General features: G+C 37.8%; 3 protein-coding genes across 4 annotated transcripts; all 3 read right to left on the bottom strand.

The window, feature by feature from the left end:
- Positions 1-427: 427 nt before the first annotated feature.
- LOC149719795 (uncharacterized) lies at positions 428-3,358 on the bottom strand. The gene is made up of 6 exons (XM_089855986.1): positions 2,605-3,358; positions 1,769-2,523; positions 1,482-1,706; positions 1,179-1,422; positions 1,065-1,123; positions 428-997 (listed from the first exon to the last, which is right to left on the bottom strand). The coding sequence occupies exons 1-6, from the start codon at positions 3,122-3,124 to the stop codon at positions 677-679; spliced, it is 2,124 nt and encodes a 707-aa protein (XP_089712112.1). The 5' UTR covers positions 3,125-3,358; the 3' UTR covers positions 428-676.
- On the bottom strand, positions 3,306-7,907 carry LOC149719796 (uncharacterized). The gene is made up of 4 exons (XM_089856128.1): positions 7,530-7,907; positions 3,798-7,448; positions 3,493-3,711; positions 3,306-3,430 (listed from the first exon to the last, which is right to left on the bottom strand). Exons 2-4 carry the CDS (start codon positions 4,122-4,124, stop codon positions 3,365-3,367), a joined length of 612 nt encoding a protein of 203 aa, XP_089712254.1. The 5' UTR covers positions 4,125-7,448; positions 7,530-7,907; the 3' UTR covers positions 3,306-3,364.
- Positions 7,903-20,800, bottom strand: LOC149719797 (putative ATP-binding cassette sub-family C member 13). 2 transcript variants are annotated; one of them, XM_089856293.1, is made up of 2 exons: positions 19,751-20,800; positions 7,903-8,475 (listed from the first exon to the last, which is right to left on the bottom strand). In XM_089856293.1, the coding sequence occupies exons 1-2, from the start codon at positions 19,753-19,755 to the stop codon at positions 8,181-8,183; spliced, it is 300 nt and encodes a 99-aa protein (XP_089712419.1). In that variant the 5' UTR covers positions 19,756-20,800; the 3' UTR covers positions 7,903-8,180. The 2 variants fall into 2 exon arrangements, with proteins under 2 accessions (XP_089712419.1, XP_089712347.1); XM_089856221.1 differs by lacking the exon at positions 19,751-20,800 and adding an exon at positions 8,993-15,406.
- Positions 20,801-22,993: the final 2,193 nt, after the last annotated feature.

The raw sequence follows: 22,993 nt of genomic DNA on the forward strand, positions 1-22,993 counted from the left end.
ACCACTGAGGAAATGCAGGGGCAAGTTAAAGAAAAAGAGGCTAGTCAATTATTTTCCCTCAGAGAAGACGGTTGCAAGTATAGTGGGTATTCGCCCTCTAGAAAATTATGCCACAGGCATAACAAGTCCTCAAGCAACTTCAAAGAATAAAGTAATCAAAACTCTTTCCCTGGTTAGTGATATTGAAATGTCTGACAATCAGGTAGCTTCAAGCCCTCCCCCGATCAATGGAAACGTCATAGTAGAAAGTACAAAAAATTCAGTTTGCCACGTGTCAAATAAACAAATGATTACAAGCCAATCATCTAGTTCTTCAAACGTACAAGATGGTAACGGAAACTCAAGGGATTCATTAAGTCCTGTAAAACAATTGACATTGACACAACAAAAAGTTCGCACAGCAATTACAATTACAAAAGGGGAAGACTCATTAGCACACGTAAATCCTATCAGAAGCCCTATTTCAAAACATATAAAAAATGTTACAAAACCAAGCAATGTTAAAAAGGTTGCCAAAAATCCTAAATCCATCTCTAAACTTCAAGACCAGAAAAGTGACCAATTTGAAATCAGTCGTAATAGGTCCAAAAGAGAGAGAAAAGTTCCTAGTCGCTATGCCATGTATTCTTTAAATTATTAATTGTACGTCCATTTCAATTTTAAAAAAATGTCAAATTTAATTGGTTATTAAATTTGTATCAAGCGGCGTTAAAATATTTTTTGTAAATGATTTCATTACATAAAGTTTTTCATTTCGGTAACCAGCTCCGCTGTGATGACCTTTCATATCTCTAATAGTTCGGGAGGTTTTACGGACTGTGGCAAAATTAATTCCAGTTAGCTTCCCTCCTGCTCCATGTTTGTATTGGGAAAACAAAGTTTCAACCGCACTGCCGTTCACGCGAATTGGGCACAAATAATAACCGTGATTCTCCCTTAGAAATTCTTCTGCAAGGCCTTTAAATCCATAAACCATGATTCTCAGCAACGCCCATGTCTTTAAATGAGATGTAATTTTGTTTACAATATTTCAATTGTGTTTATAACTGTGAAATATACAATACCTGCCAAGAAATGAATTTTTTCTGTCTTGGATTGCTAAGGTTAAATGTGGAATCATTTTCTGTAAGGAAATTCAGTTTTATTTTAATTGGTTATTTTATTTTGAAGTTACTCACCTAGTATATACTTGAACCAATTAGAAAAATATTGCATTCCTGCATCAATGTTTCTGATAATGTCACAATTTAAATCGTCAATTGCACCTTTTTTCAGTGTCCCCATTTCAAAAAGGTTATGACACGCTTTTAAATAATGGTAAGTGCCCATGACACTCTCATAATCTTCTGGCTGGGGCTGTGGCAATCCATCAGTCGGTGGTGGATGGGCGTATTCATATATAGCCGACAGTACGTCATTTTGCTAAAATCGAAAGTTTAAAGAGTCATTTATAGTGTTGACAAATTGTTTTTGAACCTTACCTGCAATATTCGAGCCGGCTTAACATTGAGCTTGGTCCAAGCATCTCTGTCTACGTAGCTCTGATACAATTTAGGAATTTTTCGTGGAATGCCGCAGTCTCTCAAAGCGTCATCCCTCTTTTTAAGGTCGACAATGTGTTTCCACCCAAAAGTAATTCCAAAATAGTCAAATTCCTTTGCTCTTTCAGGATCCGAAGCAAATAGCTGATTTATTAAGTTTTTCAACTACAAAGTTTAGAAAACAACAATTAAACCTTAGAAATGTTTAACGTCCACAATTATGTTACCTCATGAGAAGGACAAATTACAAAATGAATGTTTCTCTCCATCCGGAGTGGATTCGGGAAGGAAGTAGGGATGTTAAAATTTATTTCGCCATTCTTTTTCTGATAAGGAAATGTTACATCGAGGCCCACCATCATCTTGATAACTGACAAATTCGCGCTGGCTCCATCACAGACAATGGCAGAAATGTGAAAATGTTGGTATTCGAAAGCCTTTATCACTTGGAGAAGACAACTCATTGTCACATGAGCATCAGCGGTTGATGGTAAGGAAAAATAAGGGCCAATAACATCGTAATTTGCAGTCAAGTCCCTCCATAAAAACTGAAGCATGTAATTGGCTTTAGTTATGTCCTTGTCGTCGCATACTTCTTCATATAAATCGTCCAAGTAAGCATATTCTTCATAAGGCATTGCTGCTCCATACAGTTTGTGATTTTTGGAGTTCCACATTATTTTGCCAGCCACCTTCACCTCGTCAAATATTAACACCCCGTCACCTTTAGGTTCAGCTAGTCCATTGGCGATTTGATCGTGTTTAAACAAATTGTATGTTTCCTTTTCTTCCCGGAGCTTCTCGTGATTTACTCCTGGTTCATCCAGGTTTTTCTTGGTTTTTCTCTGAAGACTTCTCCATGATGGCAAGTTTAATACTTTGAAAGAAGAAAGGGCATCATACGCAGCGTGGCTTCGACACGCAACTGCCAAAGCCAAACGATAAGTGATGGCGCTCCACCTATTTCCTCGTTTTCCAGTCACTAAACATAAAAACACCAAAACTTGACAATCTAAAATTTTTTCTAAATATAAGGAAACTCAAAATTAATTGAAGTACACACCATTTTTCTTTTGATCATTCATAAAGTCCTCTTTCTCTTGAGCTAAATTAGCAGCACAATCTTCGTCCCAAACCTCACGCAATCGCTTTCTTTTTGCAATAGCTGACTCACTACTTTCATTCGTATCAATGGCTAATACCTCTTCCAGAACCGATGGAAAGTTCTCCTGTATTTTGGCTGTGACTGATTTCATTTCTTGGTGTTGCTTGTCATTTAGTATCATTTTGAATTTCGTCAACTTTTTATTCAATTTAACAATTTTCTGCTTCGCGATGTGATACCGCTGAGAAGCCAGTTTTTTCTTCAGCGCAAGGCTTCCTGGTGACAAAAATGAAGTAGGGCAGGTCGACGATGGCTGGCATTTCCTCTTACGTGATGTTGGACTTGCGTTAGCCTTGATTCTACGTTTCAAAGATGCACGCAAATATCGCATTAAGTACTTGCACTCCTTGCAAACATTTGAGTCTGCCGCCACAATATTTTTCGGTTTTGTAAAAATTACCGGGCATTTAAGGGACATAAAATGCTTTACAGGAAAATCTATGATTTTTAATGTTTTTGGAATTAAAGGTAGCTGCGAAAGAATTTCTATGGCGTCACTAGCTAGACCACTACAAAAACGCTTATCGCGATCTGAAAGGTCCTTTAACAGTGAAACTACTACATCCTCCAAAAGCACAGCATCTTTGAAAATTTCTACTTCTTTCACCACTCCTTTGAACAAAACCACAAGTCTTAATGTGCCAGAACAGTTTAAAACCTATTTCAATGGCTCTGCATTGTATTTCTCTTCATAAGATCCTCTCTTAGTAACCTCCAAAATCAACTACAGAAAGTGTTATTAAACAAATGATTATTTTAAAATGTTCGATTGTTCACTGTGCCAACCTGATTATTTGTTGAGACTTTTTCTGTTAAATCAAGTGCGCTAAACTTCGCCACTATCTGTTTAAATTCAACACTTAATTTCAGAGGGAACGTTTTCGCCCCTAAAGCATGAAGGGAGCAACTCAACTTCTCATGACTCTGATATGGGGAGATTTCGCAATTCCTGGTCTTTTCGGCAATTTCACTTGTTTTTGAACAAATGACCTCGTTTTGCGCATCCTGTACATCAGGTTATAACATTACTTATGGTATTAATGAGTTTTTAAAGCGTTTCGCAACAAGTGTAAGGCTAAACATTTACTGACCTTCATTAAAGAAATTGGAAGATCGATTCCCCCAAGTTCTTTGCTCTCTTGAAGCACGTTTAATACATTATCGACTTGCAAGGGCTTCACTGATGATGTTGGTGTTAATTCGTTTACATTTAACTCTCCTGTTTTCCCTAAGACTCCCGAAGAAACTGTACAAACTGCTTCAAGCTGTTCATAAGGCTTAAGCCTTTGCAAGCACATCAATCCCTTACATTTCTCAGTCTGACTTTTTACCGACTTTAGCGCGACCACATTACGAAGTTGAAAATTGCACTGGGTAGATTTAGTAACGGAATATTTAGATTTCAAAAGGCTTATCATTTTTGGTGCTGAAAATCCGACTTAGGGCAATCTTAAACTCAAACATAGAAACACCGCGACAACGCGAACGAGCTCGTACAATAAATAGCAGACGACTATTTCCGACACAAATGCGTTCAAGGAGATGGTTTATTGTGATTGGCTAAAATTGTACAATTATGTCATTCGCCAAAGACCAGCATGAAGTACTCGACGGGGTTGCAAGTCCTGGCCTGATGTAAGTGAGAGTGTCAGTGTTGATTATAGGTTTCATTTGGAAATTTGCATTATTACAATGGGAAGAGTCATACTTATGTTTATTATGTTACTTATGATGTTACTGTGATAAGTACAAACAAAGATTCAATGAATTTTGAAAAAAAACTATTAGTTTTAAAATTCTGAACCTTTGCACGATAATTTAAAGCCCTGAATATACTTCTCACTAATATTTCAGAAGACTAACCAGTGAAACCGTAAAAGAAACATATTTCCTCCGACTCATGGCTAAATCCTTTAATCATAGCTAATTTCCGTTTTAATTTTATTTTTTTTTTGTAAAAAGACTATGAAATGTGAACTTTTGAAACTTGGCAAAAAATATAATAACCTTACGCTGCATGTATGTTAAGAGATTTGACCATAAGCTGAAATGTGTATCAATAACAATAAAGACTCAACTAACATTTAAACAGGTGCGGTTAGCTTTGTAAACGACAATAAATATGCCGAATGACGAAATGTTCATTTCCAAGTTTAATTTAAATACAATATTAATATTTTATGTTCTTCAATTTAGTATGTATATTAAAAATGATTTATTTAACATTGGCAGGAGTGGTTGGGTCAGGTTACGTTTGCGAATGAAAAATAAATATGTCAACTCGCATTCGCGTAGATCTATTACAAAAAAGATCCCATCTTGCAAAAAAGGGCCCTGATACTTAGTATGATTTGTTTTTACCTTTACCAAAATAAATGAATAGATAATTGCCACGTTTTCCAAATTATATAACCAGCTTTCACTTTTCCAAAATATTTGCCCTAATAATTAGTTGCCACGAACGCGACAACCACACCAGTTCCGGAGTATAGGAAATAACTTATTTGTAAGCCTGCCTGATTTCACGAAGCTATAGACCTCCCGAGAGTTCAGAATGATCCAGTGTTGCCAATGTGTGGGAAATTTTGGTAAGGTTTTAGGCTCTGTGGGAAAAACGTATTTTTTTCCGAAATCTGTTAAATGTGGGAATTTCACTGTTTAAGTGTTAAAAGTGCAGACTATGCAGTTAAAATTAGTGCATTTTCGAAAATTTTGCTCGGTTAAATAATTGCAAGTGATATTACGAAATAAATTCGGTGATTGTAAATCTGACACTGGAAAAAGAGTACAATATTTTGAGAATTTTAAAGCTTTATAGCGTTTTGGTGCATTTGTATGTAATGTCAAAGCCATGCGGAGTTATATTCCATATAAAACCTAGTAGGAAAACATAGTCCAGATAAATGTGACTGTAACCTTTTTTCCATATGTTAGCTGGGGGCGGCGCTAAAAAGGGCCTGTAGGAAATGTGGGAAATTTTTCAAATGGAAGTGGGAAAATCCACTTTCAAACATTAGCAACACTGATATCATCTGCTCTACCGTCTACGAAGAGTGTGCCAATTTGCAAAAGCTTGGCGAAAACGTTTTTTTATGCCATGACAATAATTTTTTAATTTCGTTTTATTTATATGGGATTTATTGGCTTAGCAGAATGTCATGAACGTAGTCTGGTGGGGTTAGGGGTAGGAGCGTTGGGCCAATGAAACTACTGGTAGGGCCATAAGCAGTTTCCAAAAATTTCGGAAATATTTCAGGTAGGGCCAAACATATTGTAGGTAGGGCCGGGCCCACCCGGCCCTCCCCCTGACGACAGCCCTGCCGAAAGCTGTTTCGGTCGCGTTCTGCGGAAGATGGTTTACAGTGTTTCCGTCGTGTTTTCGGTCAAGTGGGAACTAAGCTTAGGAGGATCAGTAAAGGAGACAATTTTTATCCCCCGCGAACCTATCACAGCTCTTCTAGAAAAAATTGCTCTTCTATACAGTATTTACGAGAGGTATATCTGTGGGCGCTTCTGTAAGCTGTCGGAGTGTGCCTTTTGTTACTGGATAACATTCCCTGTCGGTGGTCGCGCTTGGTAGCATAGACGAAAAACCTTCCGAAAAGGTCGAATAGCATCTCCAATATTGAAATTTTATGGTTACGACCACCATATACGTAGTCGAAGTAAGAAAAAAGCTTCAAGTCACAGAAGTTAACCATGTACTGTACAAAATAACCGAGCGAATTTCTTTGCGGACACCGGCCATGTGGTGTATACTGTTTGTGAAGATAACTATTATTTTAAAGTTTTTGAATTGATTCATTAAAGTTGAGGCAATATATTAAGAGGAGCGGTAAGCGCTAGCTTTCCACTGTACATTTTGTCTCTCCCCGCGTCTCGATCAGCTCTCTCGCGATAGGCTGGGACTAGCCAAGGGTTGGACCATAAAATTTCCATTTGGAGATAGGGACTTTGGAGGATTTTAACCAACCCCCTCTATTCGGAGAGTCGTTCTGTCAATGCTACGAAGCGCGACCTAGAACAGTTACTGTTTGCCACTAACCAAGGCACACGTGACTTACCGACAAGTTATGGAACCATGTATTGGTTAAATGTCATCTAAAGCATGGGCTTCTAACAAAAATAAATAGGGGAATGTGTCGGACTCTCTCTTTCGTCTGTGGGTCAAATCTGATTGACTGATACCATTTTAAACACCTCTCGCGCGCTTGAGCGTCTCGAAATGCATGTCAAGCTATGGCAAAGGCAGAAAAATATGGCAGTCCGACACTTTCCCCTATTTAATTTTGCTTCTAAGAATCAAGACACTGTTTACTTCTGATTTACTACTCATAACTATGGTCAAAGAGTGGGGGAGGGAGTAAAAACGAAAAACGAAACGAAAACTCATAAGATGAACATCTATGTATGGCAATTACTTTCTTAGCTTGAAATCTAACTTTGCATTCCTCTACACCATGGAGGCTGTATTTAAGAGCCTTCCACTGTACAATTTATCTCTCCTTGCGTCTCGAGCGACTGACTGGCGGTAGGAAGCGTAGATATAGCTTCAAATTTACTCACGACGGTTCTTCTTCAATCTCGTCGCTCATGTGTTGCGCGAAATAATCTCTGGCCATTCCCTGACGACTCATGATTTCGTCATAGGTTCCCCTCTCGATGACTCGTCCGTTTTTCATGAAGAAGATCTCGTCCACTTCTCGGATGAAGCTCAAGTTGTTCGTCACCAAAACTCTCGTCTGTAAGAGATAGAGTTGCTATTTGTAGAGCGAGCAAGGAACTACCAAACAGAAGTAGATATTAAAAATCGAAATACTGACATATTTTGATTCTAGAGCCAAAAAAGAGAGAAAGACGGCGAGAGAATCAGTATAGGCAGCCGTGATCCATGCGTGGTGAAAACAGGGGTAAATCTACGGTACACCGCGGCGCCTGAGCGCTGCTTTCTCGCGCACTGTTGACGTAGGGGATGACAGAGATAAGGCGAGGAGGTCAATCTCCCAATAAGCAAAGGATGTGCGTCCTAAAACTAAACGTACCGAAAATTGTTTTTACTACTCCCCTATTTTCCCATTTTTCGACGGATTTTATAAAGCGCGTTTCTATCTCTCTCTACTCTTTGCTAGAGCCGCTATTGTAGAACGGACTTAAATAAAAATCAATGCGGCTTAGATAAATACGTATATACGAGATGTCAGCTAAAATTTATGTCACAGAAAATACACTACTTACTTTCCGGGCCACCATTGTCAACTACTATCGGGATTTAAACGAAAAGACATATCCAACACTAGTTAATGGACGCTTAGCGCTTTCATAGAAAATGTAAGAGTAACGTTAAATACTTTTTTTTCGAAGAAATCCCTTTGGTCCGATGACTTCGTTGAAGAGATGTTTGGCCACATGTGAGTCAACCGCGCCCAAAGGGTCATCAAAGAGATAGTCTTATATGGTTGAAAAAGTGAAATTATTTACCCTGTCAAAAGGGCAGGACTAATAGACACTACGTCGGACAGAACTTGTAGGACCACTCCAGCTATCAAACAAGATCCGATTGTCCTAAACAAGGGCCAAGCAATCGACTTGCTTTGATATATGCTTCTGTTTGGTTCTGAAATTTCCATGTCTACGTCGTCACTTTTGGTCCCAGCTTGGGGTTTCCAGTGTTTTTCGAAAATTCGTGAGACAGTCAGCGCTCGCTCCGAGTTATTCAAATCGTACACATCTGATGGCTCCAGGTTTTTCTTCCAACCTTTCCACAGGGCGCTACAATTTGTTTAAAATTTAGAAGAAAAACTTGAAAGTTAGAATTAAAACACAATGAGCGGCGATGTAATCCCTTCAAGCAAAAGTATATAGATATAAAAACAAAAAGTGCACTTCATTAACACTTCCCTGCCTTTGGCTGTAGACGACATGTACACTGAGAAGCAAACTACCCTCCGCTCAACCGCCTACAGGAACTAACCAATCAGGGAAGAGTTTCTTGACGTCATAGGTTTATGGAAAGCAGTACATGATGCTGGCGATCCACATGTTAATTATTGGTACTAGGGCCAGCATCCGCTACTTTATGAGCCTAATCACGGCTTGTTCCCTGTGCCACGGTCGGGAAGGTAATCATACGCAGAGGGATGTTGACACTATTCTGGGATAAAGGAGGGCTTCTCATATTACACGGGGCAGCAAGTTTTAACGAAGTGTACTTTTTGCTTTTATTTCTATATACTTTTGCTTCAAGTAAGGGTATTATATTAGAACACAAGAACGGTACTAGATTTACCTGGTAAGCCATGAATGTACCATTCGTGAACAAAACGATGCATCATCTTCCCTTGATTTCTTAATGTTTGAAAATAATCATAAAAAATTTCATTTAAAAAAAACAAAACAAGAGTATATGTTCCATAACAGGCATACATCTTATAGGAATTATTGTGTAGTAATTTTTTCATCGTATCTAAGCGTATTTTGTGAAAAGACCTTGGCTATCATTACGCATGACGCATTTTACCTTTCACGGGGCCGGATTAAAGCGGGGGCGAGGGGAACTGCCCCCCCCGGGCGCAAGGTTTGTTTGGGGCGCATTGAGTTAAACTTATCCCCCTCAGCAACATTTGATGTTCTTTTTTCCGTCTTAAAGGGCTGTCCAGACTGACACATTTTGCAAGTTCGCATCTTCGCTTTGCTTGTTTGCAAGATAGCACTACTGTCCACATTGGGTTTTCGCTACTTTGCGTCCTCACCTCGCGAAAATACAAATTTCTTGCGACTAGGCCAAGAATTTCGCGCCTTCGCGAGAAAAGCACCAATCACAGACGAGAGGAAGGGTGCGGCGATTAGTTTAGTTTTTCTCTTTGGACAACGTCGATGGAGAATGGCAGATGGCGCAATGATTGCTCAAACTTTATTGGCTCTCAGAATTGGAAAATTTTTGCGTGTATCAGAACAGAAGTGCAAATGTTTTTCGTGATCTGTTGCAAAGATGCGAATAGACGAAGGCGCGACTACGCGAACGCGAGTTCAATGTGGACAAAGCTATAGGGGGTGTAAAATTGCTTAATCCAGCCCATTGAACCATGCATGAGCACCCGCCCTCGCGTGCATTACTACTATCCAAGGAAGTTGCACAGTTAGAAAGACGTTAAAGGAATACTCTCCCCCGTAAACTACCATACTGATTTTAACGCCAGATGGCGAGACCATCAGGAAACGTGTACGTTTTATTTGAAATATGTACATCAGTCACCATGGCCAATTGAGTCACGTGGTACAAAGACCTTACATTAGAGACTGGGAAATATAATAGAAACCGTGGCTTGCAGAAGCGCTGGGTTCGGGGGTCCTGATTTTGGTAATTCTCGCGTCTTCCTCCTCTCTCACACCGGGTTTCTTTGAATTTCTTTCGCCATCCGGCCTCTGCTGGGAAAGTTTTGGCTTTGGAACGATTCGGTTTAGGCTGTTTATTTTTAGCCACATCGTTTGATGGAGGTATAAGTTTGACTTGGTTTGAAGAAGATGTAGATGTAGAAGAAGAAGTATCGTTCGTCTTATTAAAGGGAGAATGAAAAGAGGGATTGGTGATTTTCAAAGCGAGAGGATTATGATTTGTCTATAGCAGTGCATTGGGAATGTACTCTGCACATATAAATTAATTAACTTAGAGTAAAAATGAATAAATTGTGCTAAGGTGATATTTTTCATTCATTGGTGATTTTAAAGGAGAAAGGATTATGATTTATCTATTGACAGTACAATGCGGATGCTCTGTGAGAATATTAATGAACAAACACTAGTATCTGTATGTCTTTTGTGAACACACAAATTTGTCATATTAAGGTTCACTTAGATGTTACGGGTAATCATTTTAGCACTGTTAAAGGCGTCGAGGGGTTATGCACTAATGAAAATTTTCGTTCATAGGTGATTTCCATTGATTAAAAGGGATAGGGATTCATTGGTGATTTAAATTGGACGAGGATTAGGGGTTATGTCTAGATTACGGTTAATCATCGAGGTGCAACTCACTAGAAACTCGTCGATTTTAAACTAAATTGGCATTAAGGTATACTTAGAGGTTACGAGTACTGTTAAAGACAACGCGTCGAGGAGCTTTTCACTAATGGTAATTTTCACTCATTGGGGATTTATAATTATATTAGTGATTTTAAAAACGAATTTGTTTAAAGGTTACTTAGGGGTTGCGTGTAATTATTTTAGAAACGTTGAACGTAGCGCGTCGAGGAGCTACTCACTAAAAGGTCATTGACGATTTTAGAAGAGATTGGGAATAAGGGCTATTTTAAATAGTGGTTCCGGGTAATCATTTTAGCATTGTTAAGAGCAGCGCGTCGAGGAGCTATTCACTAATGAAGATTTTCTTTCATTGGTGATTTTTATTGATGCATTTAAAAGTGATAGGAATTTATTAGTGATTTAAAATTAATGGGCATTAACGGTAACTAATACCTATTCCAAAGATAGAATGTTCTCGATAGATGGAGAATTACAAACGATACTCGATTCGAATTAAACGAATATAATTCGAAAATTCAAGTATTCGCACAGCCCTAACTGAAACACGTATAGCATTTCGCTTCACGGGAGATCCCTGCTAGCTTGGATGAAGAATAGTTACACTTGGATATATCACTCGTAGTATAACGTGTGCTTCTGGTCGCGGTCGCGGATGCGCATAGAGGGGTTCTAAATTTGGTAACGCGACAAGCTGTTTTTACCGGAAATGATTATTTTTTGGTTTCCGTTTGTTACGTCGTCTGCTCTGATTCCGTTTGAATTTGAAAAATAAACGGTGCTTAGGGTTAAATCGTTTTCAGTGGCTTTTGTTTATGCGGTGATTTATGATTATTATTATTATTAATTTATTGATGCATATGTTGGTTACAAAAAAATATATTATTTATAATTCATCGTCCCTGCTACATGAGTAACAAAGTGCTCGTGCGTAGCAGGGGCCATACTTGTATGTGTAGAAGCAGGCAAGGAAATTAAGGAAATGAAAAACATAAATTTAGCACTTAGGAGTAAATGGTTACAAATTACAAATCAAACATTTCATATAGCTTAAAGTATCTAGTGTTAATTAACCATGTAATAATGTTTTTTTATAGGTCGTTAGATTACTATTTTGCTTTATATTGGTATCTAGGTTATTATATAGTTTAGGCCCTAAGTAGGTACAATGTCTTTGTCAGATGGTTTTATTCTTAATTTTGGCTAAGAGATTACCAGCTCGAACAAATCGCGTATCATAAGTTGTTGTTGGTAAGAATATTTCTTTGTTTTTGTAAGTGTATAATAGTATAGTTTTAGCGTAAAGTTGTCTAACAGAAAAGACTTTAAAATTGTCATACAATAGATATCTCGAGTAGAGATTATTTTTTCTGAGACATATTCTTATTATTTTTCTTTGTATTATTTCTAAGAGTTCAATTACATTATGGTACGTGCCACCCCAACCGATTTGACCGTATGTTATTATTGATTGAACTAGGGCAAAGTAGACAGTTCTAAGCCATTTCAATGACAAGAAATTTCTTAATTCTCGAAATTTCCTTAAGCAAAATCTTAGTCTATTAATAATGTTATTTATGTGGTGTTGCCATTTTAGGTTTTCATCAATGGTGACTCCTAGATATTTTATTGTATTTACTCTTTCTAGTCTCTGACATTTATCATCACAGTTACGACAGTTGATTTTATCATGAATTAGTAGTTGATAATCTAGGTCATCCAATTTTCGTGATGAGAAGCAAATATATTTAGATTTTTTTTATATTAAGAGTTAGTAAGTTTTTGCTTAAGTTTGTGTATATTTTATTTATTGCGCACTGGGATTTTAAATATACTTCATGCCAGCTTATTCCTTCAATAAGTAATGTCGTGTCGTCAGCGAAAGATATAAGTTTGCCATCGAATTTAAGATCACAAAAGTCATTTATATAAATTAAGAAGAGGATTGGGCCTATAACGGTCCCTTGTGGGATTCCATAAGTCATAGTGAGGGAATTACTATATGTATTATTAATTTTGACTACTGTTGTTCGTTTGTTTAGGTAGCTTCTAAACCAATTTAAGGCGGTTCCTCGTATACCTGCCAGTTCTAATTTTTTAATTAATATCGCGTGTGATACAGTATCAAAAGCTTTTTTGAGGTCTAAGAATACTGCTATTGATTTTTTATTCGTGTCTACGTTATTGTATAAGTTTTTTGTTATTTGGTAGATAGCATCATCGGTGCCCATTTTATGTCTGAAACCAAATTGGTTATCTGAGAAATAGTTATACTTCTCTAGAAAACCAGTTAATTGGCTTTTTATGATTTTTTCAAAAATTTTTGATACGTTACTTAATAATGAAATCGGTCTATAATTTTCTAATTCAAGTTTACTTGCTGTCTTATGTATGGGTATTATTGTAGCTTTCTTAAAGATATCGGGAAAAATGCCTGTGCTTAGAGAAAGGTTTACTAAATATACTATTGGGTCAATGATGCTATCTTTCAGTATTTTTATGCTTTGATGTCTATATCATCGTGTCCCCTTGAGTTCGAATTTTTAAGTGAGTTGATTGCATTTTCGATATCTCTCGTAATGACTGGATTAAAAAAAAGACTATTTGAAATTTTTTTGGCATTATTAAATATATTAGAGCTATCCGTCTTTGTCATAATTTCATGCGCTAATTTAGGTCCTATCTGTGAGAAATACTCGTTAAAGATGTTAGATACTTGGTCGGGTTCTTTTTCAACAGTATATGTTTGTCCGTTATAGCAGAAGTGGTATGAGACTAGAAGTGAAGGGCTCTAGCATTGTTAGTAGATCCTGGCACTAGTGAACAAATTTGAGGATTTTATGCCGCTTCCATCGCGGAGAGAAAAAAATTGGTCGAGTTCCAAAAACATTTCTTACCCCCTTCCCCTCAACCTAAAGCGGCGAAACTCGGACCCGGCTCTTGAATCTAGTTCGGCCGTCTACCACCGCGAGCGTCTCACGTTTTGGAGGGGAAATTTCAGAAACCGCCACTAGAGGGCCAACCGTTTGTGTTTTATCAAGTCTTTTCACCAATGCCGAAGAATTTGGTTAGCTCAATACTTCTAGTATCATACCACTTCTGGTTATAGTTAATTGATTTTATTTCCGCCTTTGGTTTCCCTTTGTTTGTAGAGTAATTAATGATATTCCAGGTTGTCTTCGGGTCACCATCAGAATTATCAATTTTTAACCTAAAGTAGTTATACTTTACATTTCTTATAAGCGATGTTAGTTTATTCCTATAAGTAATATAGTACTTCTTCAAGTTTGTATTGAAGGGTTCTTTTCGTAATCGTTTTGCTAGTTTGTCTCTTTTTCTTAAAGATATTATAAGGCCAGTGGTTATCCATGGTTTTAGTTTTCGTGTCTTATGAGTATCTTTAAAAACTTGTTTTTTAGTTGCTAATTTTATGTGATCTTTTAAAGTTTGTATAAATATTTCAGTAGCTATATTACAGTCCTTTTGAGCTAATACAGAGTTCCAGCTTTCGTTTTTACCTCTCCGAGTGACGTATGTCACGGAGAGGTTCTAATTTCGACGTGTCTGTCTGTCTGTCTGTGTGTCTGTGTGTATGTGTGTGTGTCAGTCTGTTGTTATTGACTTAAACCCCAGGGGACCGCGTTCGCAGTTTTCAAATCGGAGCAAACGTTTTCCCAAATTCCGGACCGCATTTACAGTTCCCGGAAATTTGGAAAATTGTATTCCACTTACAATGGCTATTATCCATTGCCTGTCTAACACCACTATCTTCAGGCCATTTGTCCATCTTACTAACTTCTATAATTCACCTTCATCTGCTCTTTGTCCATCCCACATGGACACCAGTCTCTACACACTGGCTTCTATTCACCACCATCTTCTGGTCATTGTCCATCTCACATGGACACCAGTCACACCACCATCTTCTGGTATTTGTCCATCCCACATGGACACCAGTCTGTACACCTGGCTTCTAACACCACCATCCTCTGGTCTTTGTTTTTGTCCATCCCACATGGACACCAGTCTGTACACCTGGCTTCTACTCCATCATCATCGTTAAGGTTAAGACATACGCGGCGATCGGCCAGGGTTACGAGAAACGTCTGGCCTTCCAATGGCGGGGCTTCCACCAAAGGTTCACGCAATTGCGCTGTTCTTATCCATAGCTGCGATTCGACACCCTTATATACTACCTATTTGAGTAAGGCGACGCAACCGGCGTATGCTTCATTTCAAACGCCAATATTAGTCAAGTCTCTCAAGAATGTTTAATTATTCTTTTTCAAAACGATGTAACGCTCAATAAGGCGAACAACTATCGAAGAAAATATTTAATATTAATTATATTTATTTTAATATTTAAGATAATCATGTCTCTAAACTCAAAATGAATACGGAAAGGGTAAAACAGCAGTCTATGTGTTTGTCTATATGTGTCCGTCCGTTGTTACACTAGTGCGCTGCGTTAGAAGTTCGTTTTTGTTTTGATGTGTTAAGAAATCCTTCAGAACCTTAATATTCCCGTTTTCCATAATATAAAATGAATATGTGGAAATATTTTTCGTAATTATGATGCATTTAGTACTTTTGTAGCTTTAAAGCTCTATTTCATTTTGATATTCCAAAGATTTGTTTTAATATTATTATTTAAAATGGATGTTTATATATTACTTAAGCTATACTACATCTGTTTATAGCATAATCCTTCCTAAAGTGAATACAAGCGCAACGCTACAATGTTGGTCAAATGAACTGATATTTGTCAATAGGCCTAGTGAACCAAAAAGTAAACGCTTGGGTTTGGTTTTCGTTTCTGTAATGCAGAGACATTAACGGTTCAGAGTGAGCCGAAAGTTAAATACACTTTTAAATAATTAGGCTTAGATTTTATAATCATGGTGGAAATCTGGACCGCGTTCAGCAGAGCCCAGCGCTGTTAGCAGTGTCCTACATAACGAGATTTTGTTTTTAAATTTTGACGTCACGGTGCTTAGCGCTGTGCTAGCGCGGTCTTCAAAGAAAATAGGCGGCTTTTAGGATAACGTGACGTAAAAGGCGTAGTTCTCAGCGTGGCGAAAAAACAAATGTTCATTCTTCGTGTGTTCAATGCCAGCTATTTCTAGACTAGATTTTAAGGATTCTTGTTTGATTTCGTTCATTAGCATATCATGGTCTTGTACTTTCGAGCTAAGAGAGTTAGTTTGGTCTTTCAAATCTATGTTATCCTTTTTAATATCCCCTAGGTCGTTGGTAACAGATATTAAGTTGTTTTGAAAGACGTCAATCATATCTGAACAGAATTTCACCGAGGTTTCTATATCGTCTAGTTTCTTCTCTATAATCGCTATCTTGTTAATCTTTTGCTCAATAATGTCTATTTTATTGACTTTACTTTCAATGTCGGTTATTTTGTCTACTTTCTTCTCAATTTCGTCTATCTTGTTAATTTTTTTATGAATGTCTCTTACTTGTTGCATCAGGGTCTTGAAGTCTTGACTAGTTTCTGTATCTTCGTTTGATTCGTCGTCGTTGAATCCAGATCCTCTTCTAGGTGGTGGTTTACAAAATTCACATTTCCATGATGTTTTACGCGCACCTAATTTTCGTAGGTTTTCTTCCGTTTTGATATTAGTACAGATTAAGTGAAAATATTCTTTACATGTTGAACAAGTTACGATATCTTTCGCGTTATCTTGGAATTTTTCCGCACACTTTTTACACTGCGACATAATGACGGCTTAAGCTTGAAATGAGACTCAAGCGGAGCGTAAAAAAATCGTGACCGCCTGCTTCAAAAACTTCAGAAATGAACAACAGCAACGAAGAACAATATCCACCACGCGCGAAAACCACCCAAACTGATTTGGATCTAAAAACTAGGAGGAAATTAAGGCGAACGGGATTTTATCATAGCGACGGACTTAATTGTATTTGAGATTAACAAGACTAAACCGAGTGAAACCTATATCCATCCAGACTGAGAGGGAAACGAAAAATACCGCTTTATCCAAAACGGTTTTCCAACACCGAGAAAGAAGATGGAAATGGGAAGCCAGAGATGAAACTGTTCGTTTCTAGGTCAACGGCACACTTTTCAAATACATGATTATGGAAGTTTTAAAGATGAACTATTATTCTTCTAATTATTATAGTAGGTGACTTTATACTTTAAATATAATTAGCTTCTATAATAAAAGAAACCAGTAAAGTTGATGTTTAAATAGCCCTAGGCCTTGGCTAAACTAAACGCGTGTTTCTTGTTTGTTACGGGAGTTTCAAGATTTTCACACTACGCAGCGCGAAGGTCGCGTAAGCCATTTGTGGTCCAATAATTTGTCGACTGATATATCCAAGTGTAACTATTCTTCATCCAAGCTGCTAGAGCGTGGGCTTCGGCTAGAGAGAGAAAGGGCGCTGTAGGAGGGAAACAAGAAGGTCTAGCCCATAATTAAGCCGCATCGTTTACGTACTCTCGCTATCCATACTACAATAAATATACTTCTAGTGAAATATCCCCTGATATACCGGTCAGGGGGAATAATTTTTCAATTGCTGCTTGGCAAAGTGAATCGTCAACGCCCGTTACTAATTTGCAAGCTTTCGAACCTAGGTGTCAGCACATTTACTGTCTCTTTTTAGGGCTAAGTAAAGTTAGTCTCTAGGGGCTCGAGCCCAGCTGAGTATTCCTTTAAGAATGGCTGTTCTTTAATAACTGGGGCAACTAGAAAATTATGAAGCCAATATACTAACGTAGATAATAGTATGGACTGTGTTCAGATCTATGCAACATTGTACTAACAATAGTATTTGGACATAACGTTAACAAAGTTAATTTTGTCTGTTTTTTATCGAATAAATTGAAAATGTGGGGAATATTTTTTGATAACTCAAGGCAGAATAAAATTCTGTAGCTAGTAAAGACAATTTTAACTCAATATTACGATAATTTTGGTTAATTATTGCATTTCAAAATGAATTTGATCCTAACTTAGCTAGACCAAAATGGATATATATACTAAGCCAAATCATCTCCACGGCACCGAGCTCAGTATCCTAAACTTGGAGCAGGTAAATCCTGCTGCCTCGAAATCGAGGCTTTAACGGTCTGGAGTGGACCGAAAGTTAATTACACACTTAAATTATGCCTACATTTAAAATTAATGGAATAGTCAGATTTCATTACGTGACCTCTTTTATTTCAGGGTTATTAGGGTCATACACACTTTTAACATATTTAAGAAAGTGAATAAATACATCATCTCCGCATCGTAAAGCTTCACGGCGCCATAAATATTCGCATAAGTGCATGTACAAGTCCTTGGCTTGAACACCTCCTCGACAAATACTTCTTTTCAATGGGCGCCATTGTGATTCGATGGTCTGAGTGTTAGCCCATGTTACAGGGTCGACGAAAGCCTCTTCGTGGTTTACCGTCAGATGGTTGAAACCGTGATTGTTAAGGTTGAAGTATCCTTTCCAGCAGTCGGTCATGATAGTGGTACCAGGTCTAACGTGTTTTTTATAATACTCAATAATGTAGTACTATCGCGGCGATTATCTGGACATAATTCGAAGGGAAACCTTCCCCCACGGCGTTCGCTTCCAGTTTGAAGCTCTATCATCCCAACTATCCATTGTCCGTCAACTTTACGGCCTCGATGGTACTTCATTTTGCCAATTTTGGTTTCGTCTATCGCTACCACGAAACCCTCACCCCCAATTTGGTATTCCTCCACCATCATTTTATCTAAAGCGACGAAGCATATCTCACGGCAATAGATTAACCATTGGCAAATAGTAGCGTCCGATGTTACAACGGATTCTGTTGATGTTTCTCGCCGCAAAAATTCATATTCCGTTTTGCCGATTGAAAAGAAATAAAAAAATTCAAGTAACCGGTCTATGCCGAATTTGCTTTCTTCAAATACCGTGTTTTTCGTAATACTTTCAATAAAATTGTGGTTAGGATCATGCATGGTGCGTTTGCGACAACGCCAACGAGGATGACCAGTTTCGCGGTATTCTAATTTTAACTCATTCCCGCAAGTACACGTTTTACTTTTTAACAATAATTCCTTTTCCTGAAGCCAAGGTATAGGCTTCTTCTTATCGTCTAGTATACGCGATAACTGCCGGTGATTGAACATTTTGCGCTAATGTACATTAAATTGCTGGACCTATTTATATATACCTGCTTTAAAAAAAATCCATGTTTGTGTTTGCTTTTTTAAATTTTGGGTTGTGATAATGGTATTAGTGCATCGGTTAGCTGGCAGGTGAATAAATCTCTGAACGCACCAATCACTAAACATAGGTTCGGTTAGATTAGGTTGGGTTAGGTTTGGTTTGGTTTGGTAGGCTGTGTATTTAACTTTCGTTCCACTCCAGACCGTTAAGGCCTCGACTTCGAGGCAGTAGGATTTACCTGCTCCAGGCTTGGGATACTGAGCTCGGTGTCGTGGAGATGATTTGGCTTAGTATATATATCCATTTTGGTCTAGCTAAGTTAGGATCAAAACCCATTTTGAAATGCAAAAATTAACCAAAACTATCCTAATATTGAGTTAAAATTGTCTTTTCTGGCTACAGAATTACACTCTGCCTCGAATAATCAAAAAATATTCCCCACATTTTCATTTTATTCGATGGAAAACAGGCAAAATTAACTTTGTTAACGTTATGTCCAAATACTATTGTTACTACAATGTTGCATAGATCTGAACACAGTCCATACTATTATCTACGTAACCATTTTAGCTGCATAATTTTCTAGTTGCCCCAGTTACTAAAGAGACCCCCGTTTGTGCCAAGGGTAGCAAGGATTATTTAAAATGTCTAAGGGGGAATTATCGAAGGTGGATGTTCCAACGGTACCTAGCAGGCACAATCGGCAAATCGGAAAGACATTTATTTTGAAGCGTCAACATGTGACCTGGTCCTTGAAAGTTTTGTCTCTCTCGTCTGCTCAAACCTTGTCTATTAAACTAAATTAGTATAAACTCACCCCATATATTTATATTCTTGAACTGAATGTTTGCTTTAATCAAGGATTATTGCTTTAATCTTCAAATAATATTAATAAACTTTCGGCCTTGGTCTTGTCTATTAATAAAATTAAATTATGTTTTTTTGGAACTCGTCTCATTCCTGAATCTTGAACTAAATTTTCTTAACGACCGTTAACAATTCTAACAAGAATTAGACAACATGCTTTCGAAAACTATCTCTGTTTCGTCTATGCTTTCACGATAATAAGATAGGTGGCGCCATATCGATATTTCATTTCCGTTAGACGCACCAAAACAGTAGGTGGAGAAGAGGGAGATGGGCTAAAATATCGGAACAACTAGAGATCATTACCTTACTATAGAAATCTGTGTGTGCGTTTTATCCTTAGACATTTTAAATAATCCTTGGGATTTATTAGTGACACTCATGGGGTTAATTCTCTACTCTTTTTAGCGAGTTACAGTAAGTGATAACTATCGGTGAAACGGTTAATGTAAGTCAAGCGCATCAAGATTTATTCCATGAGACTGTGAGAAGGTGCCATAAAACCTTGAACCTAAGACCATTAAACACAGATGGACTGGAATGTAGATAGGGCGCTTAACCGTGAAAATTTGGTATTAGTTTATCTTTTAGAAATTTCAATGCATATTACATACTGACACCATTTTTAAAACCCAAAACAAAATTAAACCATTTCATTTAATCATGAATTGACGAATCATAAGCTGCTAAAGAGGTTTGACCGCACCTTTTGGCAGATTTTTGGGCATTCTAATTAAATCATCTTCGCCTATTGGCGGTATTTTAAGTACAGAAAGCCAAAGAACCAAACCCCCTCAGGCCCAATTTCCAGGAAACAGCCAACCCTTTGATTTCCAGCCAATATTTTAGAGAAGAAGCCCAATTGGCGGCTTTACAGCCCAATATGGCATCCCTGCCCGGGCCCATTCTTTTAGAGCAGCGCCATTCCGCGACCAATATTAAAACTTTATCTAATCAAACAAACAGGCGAGTAATATAGCAGACGACATTAGGCTAAAGCAAGTAGTCCACTTAGCCTTGCGAAACCGTATCGTTACCGTTTTAAGTTCGTAAATCATCCGAAAGAGGGCGCCCATTACCTAAGTCCGAAAGCATCGTTTAAGAAACGTTATCAGATGGCGTTCTGTTCGTATTTGGATACGTGACGTTACGTTAACGATACGGTTTCGCAAGGCTTAGTGGACTACTTGCTTTAGGCGTAAGCTCGAAAGTCTATGTATCGGTTAGGTCAAAGAAACGCGTTTAGTTAAATGTAAGTTACTTTCAATTGGCCTTTTTCCTGATCAACGCCACCGAGGCGTAGCGGCGACTTTTGGAACTATAATAATACTGTTGCCAATTACAGGTGGCGGTGGAGTCGATGGACTCTGATGGAGATTTGTTATTTTCTATGTTTTGTTGATCTTTCTGAATCACGTGAATAGCCAAGGCTTAACAAGCGATATGGTTTCAAAAGCATTAAAAGTTGATTTTACCGTTCTTATTCTGTCTAATATTATGAAATAAGACTTTCGGAGTAAGTTTTCATTCGATTTCGTCTATTTGGAGATTATTAGGTTAATAATAATTAGTTAAAACGTGTTTTTTGAAGTTGAAGCGGTAATAATGAAAACATAGAAAATAACAGATCTCCATCAGAGTACATCGACTCCAGCGCCACTTGTAATTGGCTACCGTGTTATTATAGTTCCAAAAGTCGCCGCTACGCCTCGGTGGCGTTGTTCAGGAATAAGGCCAATTATTTTTCCAGTATTTTTTATTTTTCCCGCGAGGGTTTCCAGCGCTGGTAGCCAGGCGGCGCTAGTATCGACTTGTTTACTTTTTAGTATACGAGTTGCACATCCTGTTGAGCGTCGAATGTTTTTCACGCGCATCCTTCATCCATGATTGTACGGTTAGGTTTTTCCTCTCCCCTTTTTCGCTCGTTATCATATAAGTAATTTAAAGGATCAGTTTGGATATTTAAGATGACAAGCTAAAGGTAGTTCATAAAAATGATCAACGTTATTCTAATAAATCGCACATGAAAGGCATTAATTACTACAACATATAAAAACCCAAAGTATCAACTTTCTAAAAGTGAACTATGGGTTAAGGCTAAGGGTACCATTAAACTTTTAATTATTATCTTATTAATAATAATTCTTATACCTATTTAAATAAGAAATATAATTGAAAGTAACTTTCATTTAACTAAACGCGTTTCTTCGATCTAACCGATACATCAACTTTCGAGCTTACGCCTAAGCATGGATTAACTAACCCTAGGGATAGTTCGTTCCCCCAAAAAGATAAAGCATGCGTGTTCCAAACGCCCCCTAGCAGCAGCTACTATCCCTAACAGGAAGTTATAAGAAAATTGGACCAAATATCACGTGTCCCATAACGTCAAAAATGAAATACTGCCTAAATTGGGGAAAACGATTTAATTTGGCGAGAGATGGCGCTATATCTACATCCGTTTTGGTCCAATATATTTAGGTAATGAAGAGGGGAATCAAGGAATAATTCGGAACATGTAGTTGGCGATAGCATTACATGGGAAACACGGTTAGTGAACAATCCCTAGCGTTAGTTAATCCATGGCCTAAGCCTAATGTCGTCTGGTATATCACCCGCCTGTTTGTTTAATTGGGAAAAGTTTTAATATTGGTCGCGGCATGGCGCTAGAAAGGCGCTGCTCTAAAAGAACTAAGCGCCCTATCTCCATGGAGTAATTTCAACGGAGGGTCCGGTAACGTTATACGGAGAAAAAAGTGGGAGTGTTTGTGGCGCCATCTAGGAATTTTTATCGTTTGTTTTGTTGGCAAATTTTGCAAAAATGAAACGGAGGCATAGACGCTGCTGTGTAAATTGTTGAATTGGTAATAAGATTTTAAAGAAAACCCATAAAAATAGCGAGGAAGAGTTTGGAGTTGTTTTCCATTCCACTATTAATAAAAAAAAATGGGAGAAAAACATGAGGAACTCCCGCTATTTAGGGCGGCAGGATTGTTAAGCGAAGAATTGGTTCCTTACAAATCCACTAACAAGGTTAATAAGTTATTGTTACGAGCCCAAGTTTTTATGATTTTGTAAGCATTTTCATGGTAAATGGGGATACAACAATCAAAAAAATAGTTGTAAATATCACCATAACTAACACTTGGCAAAATATCCAAAGTCTCAAATGAAACCTCAGCTTTCACGCCTA

Source organism: Phalangium opilio, unplaced genomic scaffold (genome assembly GCF_054372755.1).
Source record: "Phalangium opilio isolate 3A_F unplaced genomic scaffold, DU_Popi_V2 ptg000002l_1, whole genome shotgun sequence".
Lineage (NCBI taxonomy): Eukaryota > Metazoa > Arthropoda > Arachnida > Opiliones > Phalangiidae > Phalangium > Phalangium opilio.